The sequence below is a fragment of the Poecilia reticulata genome, linkage group LG22 (genome assembly GCF_000633615.1).
Source record: "Poecilia reticulata strain Guanapo linkage group LG22, Guppy_female_1.0+MT, whole genome shotgun sequence".
Classification (NCBI taxonomy): domain Eukaryota; kingdom Metazoa; phylum Chordata; class Actinopteri; order Cyprinodontiformes; family Poeciliidae; genus Poecilia; species Poecilia reticulata.
In genome coordinates this window covers 9,981,726-10,000,469 of record NC_024352.1, presented here as the reverse complement: position 1 = coordinate 10,000,469, position 18,744 = coordinate 9,981,726, and the positions used below count along the sequence as shown (strand labels likewise).

The 18,744-nt window shown below is 41.5% G+C and overlaps 2 protein-coding genes across 3 annotated transcripts in view; both read right to left on the bottom strand.

Annotated features, from left to right (window-relative positions):
- Positions 1-328: 328 nt before the first annotated feature.
- On the bottom strand, positions 329-15,265 carry dcaf5 (ddb1 and cul4 associated factor 5). Of its 2 annotated transcripts, none has more exons than XM_008398971.2 (10): positions 15,163-15,265; positions 14,791-15,008; positions 13,467-13,610; positions 12,611-12,647; positions 12,348-12,487; positions 10,567-10,696; positions 9,276-9,489; positions 6,498-6,564; positions 5,738-5,865; positions 329-4,713 (listed from the first exon to the last, which is right to left on the bottom strand). In XM_008398971.2, exons 1-10 carry the CDS (start codon positions 15,231-15,233, stop codon positions 3,433-3,435), a joined length of 2,430 nt encoding a protein of 809 aa, XP_008397193.1. In that variant the 5' UTR covers positions 15,234-15,265; the 3' UTR covers positions 329-3,432. The 2 variants fall into 2 exon arrangements, with proteins under 2 accessions (XP_008397193.1, XP_008397195.1); XM_008398973.2 differs by having other exon boundaries at positions 15,086-15,220.
- Positions 15,266-17,063: 1,798 nt separating this feature from the next.
- Positions 17,064-18,744, bottom strand: part of pacs2 (phosphofurin acidic cluster sorting protein 2) — a 65,559-nt gene continuing 63,878 nt past the window's right edge. Inside the window, exons 24-25 of the mRNA XM_008399320.2 lie at positions 17,201-17,274; positions 17,064-17,102 (exon numbers count right to left, since the gene is read on the bottom strand). Coding sequence (XP_008397542.1) covers positions 17,064-17,102; positions 17,201-17,274 — 113 coding nt within the window. The remainder of the gene's footprint in view (positions 17,103-17,200; positions 17,275-18,744) is intronic.

Here is an 18,744-nt window from a genome sequence, read left to right as displayed (position 1 = left end):
TTATATTTCAGTAATTATGAGGCACTGTGGCGAAACCTGAAACTGCTGCTGCGCAACTTACTCAACAGGTTGTTGCTAGGTAACCAACGAGCGAGTGAGTTAGGCCATGCCACCAACTTTGCTTAGCTGATGTTTTTCCTCTGCTTATAACTCCCAGAATGCTGGGTTTTTTTTTCTGGATTAGAGTTGAGTGAAATTATTGAATACTCTATTAGACATATTATCTATTGATACAGATCATGTGTCTATCACAGTATATAATTGTTATTGATTTATTGTCCAGCCCCAACAGCAATCATGTTTAAGAAGGGAAAAAAATGTCAATTGGTCACGTTAGAACAAAACTAACATTTATTACGCTACTTGGAGGGAAACTAAAAGAACATGGTAGTGGTAGTATCATGATGTTGGGATGACTTTCTTGGTGGAGACAGGGAAGATGATCAGAGGTGATGAAAGACGGATGGACCCAATTACATAAAGAAAACCTGTTAGGAGCTGAGAAAGACTTGTTTGGATCTATATAACTACATAATATATAATAGCAAACTATTGTGTTAAAATGGCCTAGTCAAAGTTCAAACCTAAATCCAATAATACTCTTTGCGAGTAGTGAAAGTTTTTGGTAACGTATGTTCTCCGTCTGATCCAAGCCTGAGCCGTTTTTTTCCAAAGACTGGTTTCGTGTCTCTTAACACCAAAACGGAGCCGTTTGGAGAAGAAGAGAACGCTCCTGCCGGCTCCCCGAAGGCTCATGTGAAGAGCTGGCGCGTCGTGTTTGGTCTCTGGCAGCCACCCAAGGTATTCCAGTCATGTCGGAAGGGGAATTCTTCAATCGGCGTTAAGGCTGGAGCCATGTATGGAAAATTGCTGCCTGGGCGGCGATGGTTCCCACTGTTTGGGTTAAAACGCCACGTGGGATCACATCAGCATGTACAGTCCCACTTTTCAGCATCAGCCCTTCCTAGGATGCCGGCCGCAGTGTTGAAATAAGAGGATGAAGATGCAGAGTTCAAAATAACGTTAACGTTGCACCGTTTCGTCTATCTGCTCCGGAGGAAGGCCTTCCAAGGCCGTGGTTCTACTGGGCTCCTCCCAGTTGGAGGAAGAGGAGAACCTCGGCTAACCTCGCCTGTATAAATAAAGATACACGTTAACGCTGCGTCGCCCTCGACGTGACCATGTAGAGACGTGAGAAGAGCAACATGAGATCACACAGAGCTACAAGAAGGCTGCTTCCTGCTGATATTTATATGATGAGGAAATTATTTTGACTTGGCACGCAAGTGAAGGAATGTGAGGAATTTATAAAATACACGACTGATGAGAAGTTTTGCCTCCAGATTACATTCAGAACATCCACTTGGTAAGCCAGGATGTTGCCTGTGATTGCATGAATAACAAGAAGTGAGTCCTGGGCGAGCGCCGCGCCACCCCACCTATCCTCTGGTTTCACCAAGCGCAAACTCTGCAGGATTCCTACTAAAGTATGGAATTTGAGTCATGTTTTTATTCCAGGTGTAGGAAAAGGAAGATATGGAAAGTAGTTCCTATTTCCAGTTTCGTAGTCTAACGGTTACTTTTCTAAATCATGTCCTTTTACTCGTTTCGTTCCTTCCTACATTATTTCTCATCGTTTTTCCTGTTTCCTAATTTCTTTCCATCCTCCTCCATTTCCTGTCTTTCCTTACTTTTTATTTTACTTTATTCATTCCTGTTGTCCCCTCTTCTCTTCATTTATCAGTGTGTCTTCTTTTACTCCTTCCTTGTATCTTTACTTCCATGTGTCCTTCATTCTTTCCTTTCCTATTCCCATTTCTTTGCTTGTTTTCTCATTCCTCTTTGTTTCTTTCTTACATCCATCCACCCGTTTCCCATTTTTCATTCCCTTCTTCTGTCTACACTTGTCCTTCTGTCATCTCCTTTTGTGTTTTCCTAATTTATCCATCTTCACAGCCTGTCGATATGTGTAGTTTCTACCCATCAGCAGCGATGTCCGTTCCCTCAGACAGCAGTGACACCATGTGCTTTATGAATAACCATCCCCCTGTTGGGCGTCGCAGTATGAGTGATTCCATCACCTGCAGGAAACGGGCAGCCAAATGATGGTCTTCGCCTCAAGATGGGTCAGAATTTGCTTTGTGCTTTTCCTCAGGAATTTATCAATTCACACAAAAATTCTCCAGTGGGAATAAAACTTTTTCCACATCAGGTCAGATTCACCGAGGAGTTGGCACAGTTTAAAAATGTAAATTTGAAATTGGGAAAAAAAAACATTTTGTGTCTAAATTACGCTATCTGATGAATCCAGCTTCACACTTTAAAGATTCAGGAAAAAAATAAATATTTAAAAAAAAATCCTGTTTGATTCATTTTTAGCATCATTTCCAATGATCCAACTATTCAGAACCATCTCCACGACAGTATCTTGTTTCTACTGCCCCCCAGTGGCCGAATGTAATTACATTCATTCTTTTTTTTTATTACAATAAAAATATTTTTTTCCTGTATATTTCTGTCAGTAAATGTTGCTGGTCACTAGTGTTTGTTCCCACAGTGTGTTAAAATAATTCACTTTGTCCCTGGAGGACAGTACATTCAAATAATTATGAAATATTTTATCAGTTACCACCCTGCTCTTTTCCTCTCACAGCTGGACAAACTTTCCATTATGATCAAGATCACGTTGCCATGGAGACTCAGTGGAGCAACACTTGAATCGTTTATAAAATTTCTTAATTATTTCAAATCGTTGGCGAGTATCAAAGTAAGTAAACACTGATGTTTTTCTCTTTTTTTTGTCACATGTCAGTTTTTTAGTTGCAAGAAAACACAAGTGAGATGATTTGTAACTGTAGGCAGATTAAGAACACAAAAACAAAGCAAAATGTCAACACAGTTTATACAAGCGGAAACTGACCCGGAGTCAGTTCTTCAGGCTTCCTGGAGCAGCGTAAACCGAGAAACACTTAATGACAACAAACCTGATCAGAACAAAGCTCAACTAAAAACCTCAAAGCTTTCGCTGCGCACGAGTTCTTTTAGTCGGCAGAGGCAGAACCGAACTGCGGATCCGGGCGCAGCGATCAGAACACGAGGAGGTGGTGGAGGGGAAAAAGAACAAAACAAAACAAAAAATGAATACTGACGTCACATAAAAATAAACGCCTCTCATGTAGTACCAACACGCAGCTTATTTATGTCTTAATGCAACCTGTAGGTTCTACCGAAACGATGGAGATACAGCCCAATCTGTCTGCTCTTCAACAACAACAACCATTCTTAGCTGTTCTTTAGCAGTGTGAGGTCATGTGAGTCATGACTAGGAGTCCGAAATGGAAAAAAAAATAAAAAATTTGAGTTGTAGAAGCTCATAAAAAAAAAATCCACTTCCTAAGTTTTGTTCTGGGTACAAATGAGAAGAGGCTTTTGTTACGTCTTTAGCTTCTTTTCGGAGGACGACAAGCCCAACTCGGCCTCCTCCGACCCGACGTGAGTCCGCTTCAGAGCGCTCTGCGCCAGGCCCTTCTCCCTCTGCAGCCTGGGTTCTTCGGCTAGCGTTCCGATCTCGTCCTCGGACTCCGAGGAAGCGCGCTGATTGGACGGCGTGACGGGTCTGTGTTGCCCGTTCACGCCCGGACTACGTCGGCTTTGAGAGACGCCATCTGCGACAGTGGAGATGTCGTTGGCCTCTCCGCCGTTAGGGCTGCCGAGTTCATCCGGTAGCCGAGGCGACACGGCGGAGCGCCCTCCCTGCTCAGTCCTGTCACTCCCGTTGTTGTCTTGGCTTTCCGGAGACATCACCGGACTCAGACACACAAACTCTGATGGACTCAGGCGCTTTTCCTCCTCTCTGGAAGCGGAAGCCCGGGGTTTGATCTCCAGGGAGTTCGGCTCGTCGTCCGACGAGGAGGACGACAGGTCGTCGACGGAGATCGACGGGTAACTGTACGAGTCGATGGCTGAGAACAGAGCCTGAATGGACTCGGGTCGGTTTCCGGCCCTGGACACCACGTTCATGCGCCGCCGTCTCACCACGTTCTGGCGTCGGACGGCGCTGCGGCGTTCCTCGTCGTCGCTGCTGGAGCTGGAGGTGGATGTGGAGGAGCTGGAGGCCTCGGCGGGGAGCGACGGAGAGTTGCTGGGGCTGGAGAGCGTGGAGTTCTCCCTGGGGCTGGGCGAGCGAGGACGGGGCATCGGGTCGAGCCAAAATTCACTGGAGTCTGAGTCCTCATTGGCCAAGAAGCCCGACTGGTGTTGTGGGCGTCTCCTCTGTCTCCTGGGACATTCCTCCCCGTCTTCCCCGGYGGCTCGCTCCTCACCGCCTGAGGCGTCGGGTCCCGCCAACGAGGAAGACGAGGAGTTGTCGGAGTCGGTGCGGCGGTCGGCAGCAGAGGCGATGACAGGAGCTGCCAATGCGGCCCGCGTGGAGCGGCGGCCGCGGGCGTGGAGCTGCATGATGGCCTCCTCGCTGAGGTCGCTGTCGGAGTCTGAGCTCCAGCCCTCGATCTCCCGGCGCACCAACGAGTCGAAGAAGGCCATCATGCGCGGGTCCTCCTCTATGGACTGACTGACGTAGTCGTGGGACAGGCCGCTGCCACTGTTGAGCACCAGGCTGATGTACTCCTCATGGCTGTAGAGGCTGCGGGAGCGGTCCTCCACCCGGCCCTCCAGATCCCCCTCGCTGTCGGGCTGCCGGTACGGACTCCACACCTGGGTCAGAAGAGCAACAAGCCGACATCTCCAAGTTCATCTTTAATACTTTAGCTTCAAAGTATACAATGCTTGACGTCTTTTGTAAAACTCTTAATGAACCTGAAGCTAACAGCTAATTTGAGTACGACAAAGACTAAAGTACTTATCTTCTTAATGGACTTTGACCTGGAAATCATCATAGTGGTTCAAGAAAAAAACATTATTACCAACCTTTAAACTGCTGATTTTTATAGAAACAGGTCATCATTTACACTGGAAACTGAGATTGGAGGTGTTGTACCAGAATTGATTTTCCTACGTGACACTTAGGCACGTCACAAAAATAGATTTTCCTGGATGATAATGTTGTCCCAGAAGTTTGGCGTCATAATTCATTTTATTTGTTGTTTTCTTTATTTATTTTTAGAAATTTTAAATGTCTTCCAGTTCCAGTGTTTAAATGTTCACTAGAATTTAAAGTGTATTGATCATTGAGAATCTGTTCTTGCATTATTGCACCTTTATTACTTGAAAACAGTCTCACAGCAACAATATTATAGTTTATCGCAATAAGTTCTGGGACAATTTATCGTCCAGCAAAGTTTGTCATCGTTACAGGCCTACTAATATTAATTTAGCAATGTGCTACATTTTTGCTTGATACCATTAAAACAACATATATGGTATAAATCAAATTGATATATCAGTAATAACATACCGATTGCATTATTTTAACAGCAGCAACAACAATAATACTCTTCTGTTGAAATAAGAGCAATTAATGGCAAAATCTTTTGTGCAAACACTAATACTACTTTGAAAACATGGCATTTTTATTCAAGGTTATCACAACGTAAGAATCTCAGTTTAGTCCATGTGTAGAGTTGATGGTGACGTTGCCTCTCTGAAGGATAAGAACACTGTCAAAGTGCAAAAGTTTCTTTAACGCTTCAATCAAACCGACTGAACGAAGAGATTCTCCTCAACAGAGAACGACGAAACTCGACTCTTAAAACGACGGCAGAGATGTTTCTTTGCTCACCTTGATGACTTTCTCGACTCCGGAGGAGCAGATCATGTAGGAGTGAGGGTTGAAGCGAACCTGGTTCACAATGGAGCGGTGGCCCTTCAGAACCATGAAGGCTCCGTTCACCACGCGACCGGGACCCCCTGGGGAGAGAAGGCTCAGCGTCACGGCGGAAAACACGACCATATGCTAAATGTATATATACATGATCTTCCTGTTGCACAACTGATTTTATTAAATGTTGTACATGGAACATTACATAGAAAAACCATGACAAGAAGAAAAACTGAAGAATTACTAAATAATAATAATGTCTCGTGGTTAAAACACACAAAGGTGAGCAATTAGAAATCGTTGTTTTATTGTGAAAATGTATCATAACTCTACCAGTGTGTTGATCATAGTTTGTAGAATGATGAACAATAAAAGACACATTTAGTAAGTTAGTAGGATAAAAAAACTTTAGCATAGAAGGTAAAAAATATGCAAATGTAATTTAGAAAATCTGAAACTGATTTAGCATTTTCTTTGAAAACCTTTTGACTCCTCCTCTTTTTTTTTTCTTATTCAAAAAAAATTGTATAGACAATCTCAATCACGTCCAAAATCAGCATCAGTATGTTTGTCTTTTTTTCTTTTATAAGAAATAATATAGCTGTTGCAGGTGTTTCTTGCGCTCGGTAAACAATCTCCCACCGCAGGATTCAGGTAACGTTTTCCAAGCAGGAATGTGAAAAATCAACCAGGAATCTGGGAAATCAAACCAACAACTCACCTGCTTCAGGGTCGTTTGGGATTTTCCACATGTACAGATTAAAGTCATCTGATCCAGACAAGATGTACTGAAGAGAGAGAAAAAAAAATAAAGTACTGAGACTTTACTTCACCAAAAAGGGAGAGAAACTAGAAGACGAAGAGACGAAGCAGAAACCCAGCAGATCTAATCAGAGTGTTGAGATTGCAGTCAGACGCAGACTTCACGTGTTATGGCCTAAACAAAGCTCCTGCTCGCTGCCTGAACTGTTATTAGGCTTTATGAACAGATGGTTTCACTTAAACCGTTTCTACCGGAGGAAGTTCTGACAGGGTCGATGTGGGCTTCACATTCTTTTAGACACATGTAACACTGAGGGAAGGAATGTCTCCAGGCCCGTCTGACAAGAAGTGAAAACGCCAAAAATACTTTTTGCAATTTTGTTGCTCAATGACTTGAGAAGAATTTGTTTAATTCGCCTCTGTAAATATCCTCCTGATCTCCGTTTCACGGCTTTAAGAGGACACAAACACAGTTTGATTCATTTCTACTGGGACCAACGAAAAGGATAACCGTGGAAGAAAAATGCAAAGTCTGAAATGAAAAGCTGAAAAGTGTGGCGTGCATTTGTTTTCAGTCGACCCGTATCACTATTTTGTAGAACAAATGTTCATGTTCGGATCTTTGTTTGGACTGTTTGAACTTGTAATTATGCCTTCATCTACCGTTGTAGCTCTCGTTGTTTGTTTTTAGGAGCATCAAAGTAAAACCATGATAGCATATTTTTGTAAATAGTTTGTTTTTTTCCCCAGCATTACGATGTCCCAGCAGCTCTTCTTGACCTCTACTATCTTTGTCTTTACAATCTGCAGTAGGTGCGGGCATAAAAAGCAATTCAGTTCAACTAAATAACTCCCAAATAAATTCAAATGTTGTCGTAACTCGTATCATTCGAGAATCTTCAGAGCTGCTGTGAATGTCGACGCTGCAGGTGAGAAGAATCTCCACCAACAGTCAGTCTCGCAACAAATCCAAAGACTGAAACATATTATTGAATGCCTCTGACTGAAGACACACTTCCACAGTAACATGTCCTGAACGCAGCCATTAGATGCTGGCACGCACCGCTGATCCACCTCGTTTGCTTTTGCCCCTCTTCTTTAAATCTCTATTTGGTCGTACAGTTAGAAAGCCAAACATGTTGCACCAGATATTAAAAATATCTCTACATGTGTGAGGGGATTATAGATAATTATTAGCCAATAACTCTTGGCTAATGCACACCAAGTGTTATGAACTTGCATGTTTCATGCTAATGTAATACCTACAGGTGCGTAAATATATTATTTAAAACAACCTGATAAAAGCACAGATGAGAGAAAGAGGAAAAAAGGAACAATTTTCGATGTCACCATTGGAAAATTTTGTAATATCGTGCAGTCCTACTTTGTTGCCATGGTTACACAACTGTAACCCAACAGGCTAAACACATTACTGACAATAAGAGTTGCAAAAAAGGCATGATTAGGGCTGTCGTAATAAGCAATAAATCAATTGATAAACTCAATGATTTCCATTTGTATGATTTATTGATTTTCTCTTTTCTCTCTTCCTACTAAAAATTTGATGATAAAAGTTTTCAGTCTGGTGCTGTGGTTCTAAACTACCCTTTTTGTGGAAGGACGAATTTGTTTACAGAGACCTAATTCTCAATTTCCAGTGTTGTTTCATTTATTTATTTTGGATATTTCAATTTAAAATAAACACGTTTTTATGCTACTACCAACATATCACTTGAAAATGGTCTCAAAACAACAATATTATCGTTTATCGCGATAACGTCTGGGACAATTTATCGTCCAGAACTATTTGTTATAGTGGCAGGCCTAAGCATAAATCGAACATTATAGCTCAAAAAATACTGAAACCAACGTCTTTTTATGGTTGTCACATTTGGCACATTTAAATGATAATACCTGTGATGCAACACTGACGTACACAACGCGAAACAGATTTTGGTTTCTAAAACACTTTGAAAACCGTGTATCATTTTCCTCTCACATCATCGTTTCGCCCGTGTTTGCAGCGGTTTAACACAGAAAATCCACCCCAAGTCACGACGACGTGGCGTATAAAATAAAAATCTCTGTTTTTCACAGGATACTGAGCCACACAGGTTAGCTAAATGAGTTTCGGTGGACGGCACAGGAAGGAGCTTTAACCCGCAACACCTGTGCGCTCTGCCTCAGACGGACAGAAGACGCGTCCGGTAGGAATGCTGCATCCCAAAAGGATCCCCTCACCCCTGCACCGTCCTTCCCATCAATCATGCTCTGAGCTACCTCTTGGCAACCGCCTGCTTCAGCACCACACTGAGAAAATCCTCAGCTGCCTGCAGAGTTTGAGGAAGTCACTGAAAAATGGAGTGCAGCTCAGATACCAAAAGAAAAATCCAGCCGTTCCTCATCTCGGTCAGATTCCAACCGCTTTTAGCCAAACCTCAGGCATGTCTGTCACTGTTCAAAACTCAAAAACTCGACGTTTAGGCTGCGCTAATTCAGTAATGAGTGAAAAGTATCTGACAGAGACGAGATTTTCACAACTTAGCTTGAGAATATTGTAGAAGAACAGGAGGATAAAATCCATCACCTCTTGGTAATTTATCACAGGCAGGACGTCGGTTTAATTCCTTTCGCATGTCCATGAAATGGAAACTTTTACTCGTTCTGTATAGGATTTCATGCGCATATTTTCTGGCGTGCGCACGGAGCCGCTTCGGTTTATGACTTGTTGACCCACCTGGTCCTTGTCGCCCGCAAAGCAGCAGCTTTTCATGGTGCAGGAGTTGAAATAGCCCTGGTTGTCGAACTGGAAGCTGGGCAGGCGGGAGTGCAGCTCGTAGAGGACGGGCGGCAGGCGGCGCCGCAGGGCCAGGAGCTGCGTGCCCGTGCTGTTGAAGCGGACGCTCATGGCGCTCTGCAGGGACATGCTGCCACCGTAGCGCAGCAGAGAGCTGCGAGGCACGGAGGGAAGACAGAGCTCGAAACGTCACAAGGCAAACTACTACCCACTTCTACCAACAGTTTTGATGCAATTTTATGGCTATGAAATCATTGACTATACACCAATGAATAATTCATAGATTCAATTTCCTTGAGAGCGAATGGAGTAATACAAAGTGGAGCTGACAGTTGCTAAGACAACGGTTCAATACGCCACTTAAATTTGGAAGTTTCCGTTGTTTCATTTCTGACATTTTTGGGTGTAAGAAAGGATGATTAGATGTTTTATGCATCAGTTCATACTAGCCCTGGGATCAGGGGTGTAAAGGTGCACAAAAATAATGGCTTAGCATGTAGCTAAAGTGAGGCTAACAGCACGTTACAGCTGTATTGTTTCTTTTCTCACATTATTAAAGCGGTGGACAAAAAAGAGAAACAAAACCCAGAACTGAATTAGATATGGGATTTAAGCTTTAATATGATTATTTTTCCACATCATTCAAAATAACTCTGAATTAAAGATAATTCAGTTGTAGTAATATAAATGTAAAATGGTTTGTTTACAGGAATGAAATAAAAGCTGGAGCGAGAGGCCTGGCAGTGGTTCATCAGTGGGGAAACAGCGACCTCTGGTGGACAGAGTTAAAAATGCATCCTCCAAACGTAACGCCTGGAAATCGCATCCAAAAGCTCCTTCTTTGTTAAACCAGAGCAGAGATTTTTATTTCTCGTGATATGAGAATCTTTCAGGTACCTTCAGATATATATTTATATATATATCTCGATGTGGAAAAAGTTCTGTTTAAACTGGGTGATGCTCTGATTGGTATCACTTTCATAACTTATAGGGTTGTGAGAATATTTAAATTGGGACAGCTAACGGAGTTTTACGAAGATTGCTGTTAAAAATCCAAAACATTCAGACCCCAATCACTAAACGATTCAACTGCAGAAAATCCAGATGAAGTTGCGTTTCCGACATTCGCAGACAATAGTTTAACAATTTCATGCAATTAAATCCGGTTCTCCTCCAGAAGGAAGCGTGTTCTTTGCTGGATCCACCCACAGTAAGCAGACAGACGTCTCACCTGCGTGGTTTACGAATGTCCCACAGTCCAACTCCTTCCTTTGAGTTGGCCGTGGCCAGCAGCCGAGGCTCCACAGGGTTGAACATCACGCTGTGAAAGGCTGAAGGGTAACTAGCCAGGCAGAACGGCTCTGCGGGGGTTAAAATAAATAGACACAAAGCAGTGAGAGGTACAACTGTCGCTTAGGTCTCTCCGAGAAAGATTGTATTCATGTAGTACAAAGATTTGTACAGAAATGATGAAGATAAAAACAACACATGCAGTGATTTGGAAACATATTAATTTGTTTTTGTCAAATTGAAACCACTAAAGATTTCTTCCACAAGTTTTGTACATGTAAAGTCTGAAATGTTTACTCTTCTTTAGTTCTTCAGTTAGTCTGGATGGAGAGCATCCATAAACATCCATATTAAAGCCCTTCCACAGGTTCTGACCTGGATTCCGCTCTGGACTTTGACTAGGACATTCTGGCAAATTTATATGGACAAATCTGAACCATTTCACTGAAAGTTTGGCTGAATGTTAATCGTTATTTTCTGGGGTTTTCGCCCAATTTTCGAAACGTCTGCATGCCGGTGGTAGCTAAATGTAACTACACCAGCTTCACTACTCACTGCAAAAGAAAAGCATTCCCACAGCATGACACTGCCACCACCACCGTCATGTTTCGTCACTATAAAGTGTTCATGTCGATGGTAAAAACCCAGTTTGGCTTTGTTAAGGACTTCAGTTTGCCAAGGCAAAAGAAATTGAGCTCTGGTTTATCGAAATGTTGGCTCGGGCATTCGTGGCATCGTTTATCTTTTACTGTGATACATTTCTTATAATATATTTGATTTATTGTCGTTATGATAAATTCCAATTAATGGTTAGAAATCCCTAAAACTGAGGAGATTTTTGGGATCGTTTTTTTTTTTTTTTTAATACAAATTTTCTCCACTGTTTGTTCAATAAGCGAGTATCAAAAAACATAAACACATTTGAAAACATGATTAGACGCAGTTACCGGGTGGAGTGCAGTGATACAAACCACACTTCTTTACGCGACTTGTGTCATGAAGAAGTGCATTATGAGAATGTTTTCCAAGAGCAGTATGTGTGTTTGTGGGGCTGCAATTACTGTGACACACAGTCACACAGTTACCAAAAATAAAAGGTGATAAGTGGTTCCTATTGTCACTTTTATTGTTATCACAAAGTATTGTGATAAAACCAAGTCCACCCCTCAAAACGTACCTTGATCACAGCTGAAGACGGTCCTGAAAATATTCAATTGGGTGAGACTTTCCTTGGGATGGACGCTGTGTTAACACCTTACTGTGGCGAACATTAATAGGCCGACATAACAACGCAGCTCAAAGGCCGGCTGGTCAGCGTTATTATCGACCGACTTCCTTGTGACCGACTCGGTCACAAGGAAGGTTTCCAAAATAGAAGTGAAAGGTGATGATGCATCCTGTTTGTATGTCAACACCATTAAGCCTCGCCAAGTTAACACAACTGCATTTCCTTTTGTTGTCCAGCAGCTTGTTAAAGAACAAGCTTGCGCAATATTTAATATCAAGTGAGGATTTGCGTCTTTTCCCAAATCCAGGCAGAAATCCCCTACTGACTTCCTCTTAAAGTGCAAGAGACAGTCTGGTTTCAAGCAACATTTCGCTTCGGACGCTTACAAAAGATTTGCTAAACGTAAGACTTCTCCAAATGTTTTTAGGAGCTCGACAGTGATTAAAAATAACTAAAACAGTCCGTGGCGACAGCTCGGATTCAATTGTCCTCACCTCCGTGCGACGGCTCCCGGGTGTCCCAGATCAGAACGCGGCCGTCGTCGGACGAGCTCGCAAATATGCTGTCGTTGACGGGGCTGACGGACAAGCTGTACACAGCGTCTATATGCAGGAACACGTTCAGAGTTTCCTGACTGCAGGAGCAACAGTCGGCCACAGGTTAATTCAAATCAGCAGTGTGACGCATCAGCCGGCCGCTTTGAAACGGCAGAAAAGTGCTTCAGAAACAAAGAGTCCTGGACTTTTGTTGTACCCACCTCTCCACATCGTGAAGAATCACCTGTTCGTCGTTTCCTGGGAGACAAAAAAGCACACAAATGAATGGATGAGTGGGTGTTAATTACAGGTTTATGAAAATAAAGGCCGCAAAGCTTTCAAAATGTGTGGTTCCCCATTAAAAAAATAAATTTTAAAAAATCACTCATATTTTTGAAACAAAACTCCATCGTAATTTACGCTGGATGTAATAAAAACACTGATGTTTTCAACAATGTTTTTTTTTTCTTTGAGCGCATTTTGAATATCGCATCACGAATGGTGGAAGGAAATGGCAAAATTCAAAGTACATTTCTCATTTTCGCAAAAGAGTTTTCGCGTTCCCTTCAGATGGTTTTTGGCTTTTCCTTTGAGTTAACACGCAAAGGAAGGAGATGGAGAAACGTTTGCCAAATAAGTTCTGACGCAACAACTCCCCCATCCACTCATGAGCCTCTGCCTTACCAGAGGCACGAAAAATCTCTACTTCCTGTTCCTGTAGCATCCATGTCTGCTTTGGAAACGCATCTGATTTGTCTTTTATTTAATTTTCTTCTTTTTCTCCCCCCAACATTTCAAAAGTTTGCTTAAACATGACAATTGGATGGCTGCATGTCTCGTGTCGGGGCTTTTTCCAAGGCTGAAACGCTCCATCCCTGGCAGCGTTGAACTTTGGCTAAAACTTCTGCTTCATGTTGGCTAAAATTAAAAGCAGGAGCGATTGGCGACACAGTAGCCTGAATTCAGGCCTGAGCGTTTTCTTTTCATGTGTGGGTCGAAAAACATTCATCAGAAGAGCGTGTGTACGTGTTTTTTTTTTCGTCTGTGCGTCTGCCATCAAGTCTGCGCTCGCCTTACCGCCGGAGAAGACTTTTGAGTTTGAGCTGTCGAAGGCGAGGCAGAAGATGTTGGAGAGATGCTCGCCCTTCAGTTTCACCGGCTTGGAATGGGAGTGGATGGCTTTCTCGATATCCCACAGAAGCACACGCCGGTCATCTCCTCCTGATGTGGACAAAAAATAAGGACAAACACGTTTCRCACAAACAGATTTTCATTCTCAAAAGAGGCAACATCACAACACAGCAATAAGCAACGGATCGCACAATAAATTAATATGAGCTTGATACTTTTGATTCTGCTGACTAACATTTTTTGAAGCACAATTTTGTTAAGAGACTTCATGACCCATTTTATTTCTGGTTTTGGTTGTGTGTGRTTTGTATTTTCTTTTTATTTATTGTTGGTTGTTGTGTTTTGGATATTTAAAATGTCTTCCTATTCCAGTGTGGAGTGGAAAGTTTACTAGTCTCWGAGAAGGCAAACSTGCAGTATTGATCCTATTATCAATGTATTACTTGAAAATTGCCTCGAAACATCAATGTTATTGTTTATCGCCATGATTTCTGGGACAATTTATCATCCAGAAAAATGTGTTGTTGTAAGAGGCATAGTTACGAGTTGTTCAGCTTACTGAAGTTGAATTAAGTGATGATGCCAGAGCCTGACCAGAACAATGGGTTCAATTGTGAAATCTGCAAAAACCACCAGCTGTAAGGAGAAATAAATTGATAACTTGAGGGATGAAAGGACAGGTGGAAATAGTCTGCTAACAGCATTACTTTCCCTTAATTTGATTCTACCTATCCGGCGTTGGAAAATGGTTTAATCAACGCCCGTACTTTTCCAAACTAATCAGGAAACCTGATATAAACACTACGGAGAAACTTAATGCGCTAACAATACTCATTTTGATGCCAGTGTCGGTGACATGGCCACGGGGCTCGACTGTAGTCCTGAATTTAGCGCAGTCAACGATGCACTCTGAATTAAGCCACAATAAAGCAGTTTCCAAGCTGCAGCTCCAAAGGTAAACAGCGAACGGCCAACCACAAGCTGTCACACTGGGCCAGATGACTGTTTATAACCTTCTGTGGAGCTAAACAGTGTTGTCATTTATTACACAAACCTCGCTCAGAAACGTGGAATTTAGAAATTAAACACGTAATTTAAAACACTGAYATACAGTAGCAGTGTTGTGAGCTGCAGAGTCCTCAGGTTCATGTTTGCTAGCTAGCAAAACAAGCTAAGCTAGGCTAGCAGCGGAGTCTCTCCCAGGAAGCAGCTGACAGCCGCTGTTAGCATGCTAGCAGGAAAACTGCAGCCAGGCTTCGCCAACTCTTACCAGACACCAGATATTCTCCGCCGTTGTTGGAGAACTCAATGGCGTTGACGCAGCCAAAATGGCCCTCCAAATTCTTCTTGTAGAGGCTAGTGCAGCCTGCCAGCCTCCGTCTCTGGAATTCATCCTTCATGAGCGGCTGTCCGATCAGCTCTCTGCGGGACAGAAAGCCCACTGAACAGCGCATACCGCAGCCCTTCAGCTCCTTCATTTTGACCACGCTGAAAAGAAACAGGCCTTTTAACTCCACCACTCCACCCGATACATCTGCTTATGTAAATGGGTAGATGTGGCGCACTACTGCTCTTGCTGGTTTGGTTCTACATCCTGGTGGATATGGACTGCGTGTCCGCTGATTTCTACGTTGTTTCGTACCTCCTCTGCCCGCTTGGTGTRGGTAGTCTGSGAGCAGCTTCGTGTCTCCCCCGCCTCCCCTCCGCTGTCATCCGGTGGTCCACCAAACTGTAGCAAGTAATAAACTACAAAAAAAAAAGAAAAAAAAAAGAAGGAAAATAAAGGCATTAAAATCCGGACAAAATATTCTCAATTTTCAAATTTTTTTTTAAACTTGTGTGAACAATTTCTGCTCCACCTTGGACACAAAATACTCCTAATGTTGGAAAAAATAAATATTATTAATCAACATACTTTTCCGAACGTGACTGGTAATTACGAACATCACTATACACAACCTTTTATTTCATATTTTACCTCATAGGCTACCTACTTTTGCAACTTAGCGATGAAAAAGCTTTTTAAAAATTATTTTTCAAGACAAAAAATATTTTTTCTTCCCATTACACACATGCAAATTGAAATTGTTAATTAGGTATGGTAGGGGTGGCCATTTATCATATCGTTTATCATTTATCGTGAGAAACTTCTCAAACGATTTTTGATTTATTGTTGTCACGATAAACTCATTTGTTGATATTTTAAAAAAAACAACCTAAAACAGTTCTATTGTCAGGATTGTTACTAATTTTTCTACTGTTAGTTCAATAAAGATGCACCAATAAATACAGCWACATTTTTAAATAGGATTATTAAAAAGAAATCCTATTTTTGTGAGTKGTGTCCTAATTACAAGTGGGAATCATTTCAAGAGCAGTATTTGTGTTTGTGAGGCTAGGACTGCTGAGTCATGCAGTCACAGCCATACAATCACCTAAAAAGGGTAATAAATAGTTTTACCATTATCACAATAGAACCATAAAATATCTTGATAAAACTTAGTTTGTAATTGATTTCCCATCAGCTCCTTGTTCCTGAGATTAAATTACTCACTGGTGATTCAATTACCAATTTGGTRATTTCTGAAGGGCATCAGAGTAAAATAAGTCTCTGTACAAAWGTTTTTAAAACATTTTCAAAGGATTTTGAACACACCAACTTCTGTTTATCTAGCACWTAAAATCCAAATAAAATACATTGATATTTTTGGCTGTATTGAGGTCCTTACAGTCAGSAGTCAGATTTTGTCAGCTTCTGCTTTTCAAAATATGGTGCAGTGCACTGCTTATTTGATCACTTTTCTTTTTTAATTATTACATAAAACCCCAGCGACCCCACATGTTTGGATAATGGCTGCATGGGCAGATGAATTACATAAAATCCCCTGAGCATATAACAGAAACAAAGGAAACAAGAAGTAGATCTTAGTGTGTATAGTAGTTTTATTATTCCCAATTCTTTTGGGATTACAGTGGTAGTCTTTAAGCAACCTTCAGTCTTGACAAGCTTTCTCTGAAAACAACAATTAAAATAAAAATATATTTTACACAGAAGAAGAAGAAACAACAAAGGTTTTCTCAACATTAGGGGTTTATTTTACTTAAAGCCAAGTGGCTAGAATGCGATTTAGCATCGCACACGTGAACAGACGTAACTATTCRTCTGTGTTGGACTTTATTATTATTTAAGTTCTCTTGGGGCCCAGACTCAGCACCATAGTAGGCAGGGATGCTTACTTATACTGATTTGTCAAATTATGCAATTTAGGCACTTAAACAAATGACGACGGTTATGGTCAAACTTCTAAGTCAGTAACAATTTATGGGCAAAAAGTGTGTTGGACACATAACTAAACTCGAAGAGAAGCTTCACTACGTTCACAATCTGCTCTAAACTTAGAATATTTGAACTAAACTCTACAATACTCCGTTTAGGCCCCGCACCGGGCCTATTAGTGTGTTAATAGCACACAGCAGAGATGGGATACAGCGGCTCGGCTAGCTTTGCATATAAACGACGACGCCACTCGTTTGTGCYGCTGTTCAGCTCTGGTGGCTCGCAGCAGCCAGCCGGTTGTTTACCTGCAGGTTCCCCGGGGGAGAGAGTGATTTTATGCTAATCTAAATTACACAAACGTTTAAAAGTGCTTTACAGTAAGGTAACCTTTTGATACATTCACCTCTACGTAAGAGAAAGCAGGGCACACAGGCTGAGAGCTGTGACGAACAAACTCGCGTTGGCCGCAGAAAACCCCTAAAAACAATCAAAAGTCTTTGAGCTTTCAGCAAAAAAAAAGCTACGCAGTGCGAAGGAGTGCTGGTCTTAAAAGGGAAAGTTCAGATTTTTTTTTTGAAAGTGAAGTTTTGTGAATGCATCCTCAGAAAGGATGACAGCTAGTCCCCCTGTTTGGGCTGATTTTAGTCATTTCAAACAACTCAAACTGAATATGTAAAGCATACAACTTCACTGGTAAAACTAGAAACTTACTTGCATTAAGTTTACTACGCCTTTGAATAACTTGGAAGAGCTTAAGTGACGAGGTTGCCGCTTTTTAAGCTTCTGATGGGTTACGTGGAGGCGCACTTGTGGATGTTATTTTAAAGGTGWCCTTCAAACACGCTGCTGGGTCATTYCTGAAATATTTGAAGAAATCAGCGAGGTTATTTGTGGAAAAATGTGGAGCAGAAYGAGCAAAGCAAACTGTGAACGTGAGCTGAAAACAAACAAAACTGAACTTGTTAGACCAAGATTAAATAAACAGATTAATAAAAGCTAGTAGTTTTTGCTYGTGTAATTTTAAAATTCCCTAATAAAGCGCAGTACTTTATAACATAGTTTGAGTTTAAATGGACAAAATCAGATAAAACGGGGTGCTCGTCTGGTTACCTAGCTAGCTAGCATTTATGTCCTGCAAATGTATTTTCTTTTCTATAAACTAACTGGTATATGACKGATAACTTTCCAGAACTTTATTACAAAAAATCTTAACTTTCCSTTGAAGGAGGATTAAACAGCTTAGAGGTAAAGGTAGGCCATTCTACAACTAATTCCCATTTACAAGGAAAACTYAAAGGAATAGACATTTTTCAACGTACACCCAGGTTCAGTTAGATGAGAATTTATGCCACAGAAAATTAGGATTCTTCCAATTTTACCAATTACATCAAAACTTCATATTTCTGGGTCACATCCAATGTGAGTCCAATATGGTGGAAGGATGTTTACTTCTTTCCTTAGCCGAGTTTTTGTAGCCAGTGGCTATTAGCTTAGTAATACAGCTGTTAAGATACAATACATAAGATTAAACTTCAGAACTTTCTAAAGCGAATTTTTAAAATTTGCCAGTTTGGGATTTCTTTATGCTATGCTAAGCTAATTAGCTGCTAATAATATTGATTCCAGAACCAGCAAAAAGTTGCATGGGACTTTAGGAATTGTTTCAGGCTCATTCTTTGTGAGTACTCGCTGCCTCCTGGTGGCTGGGAGGCTTCTAGCATGCACTTTAAGCCTGCCTTTAACAATGCAACCATTGCCTTTTGAAYRTTAATGAATTCCAATGTTTGTTTTAATTTATTTTTGTTCCCAACACTTGACATATTTTGAGTTCATTTTTAGAGGTAGAAATACAAAATACAGAAGTTTGTATGGAGTGAAAGAAAATCTCTTAATGGCAGCTCAATTAACTGATTTTACATCAACTTCAGGCTACTCGAGCTAGATATC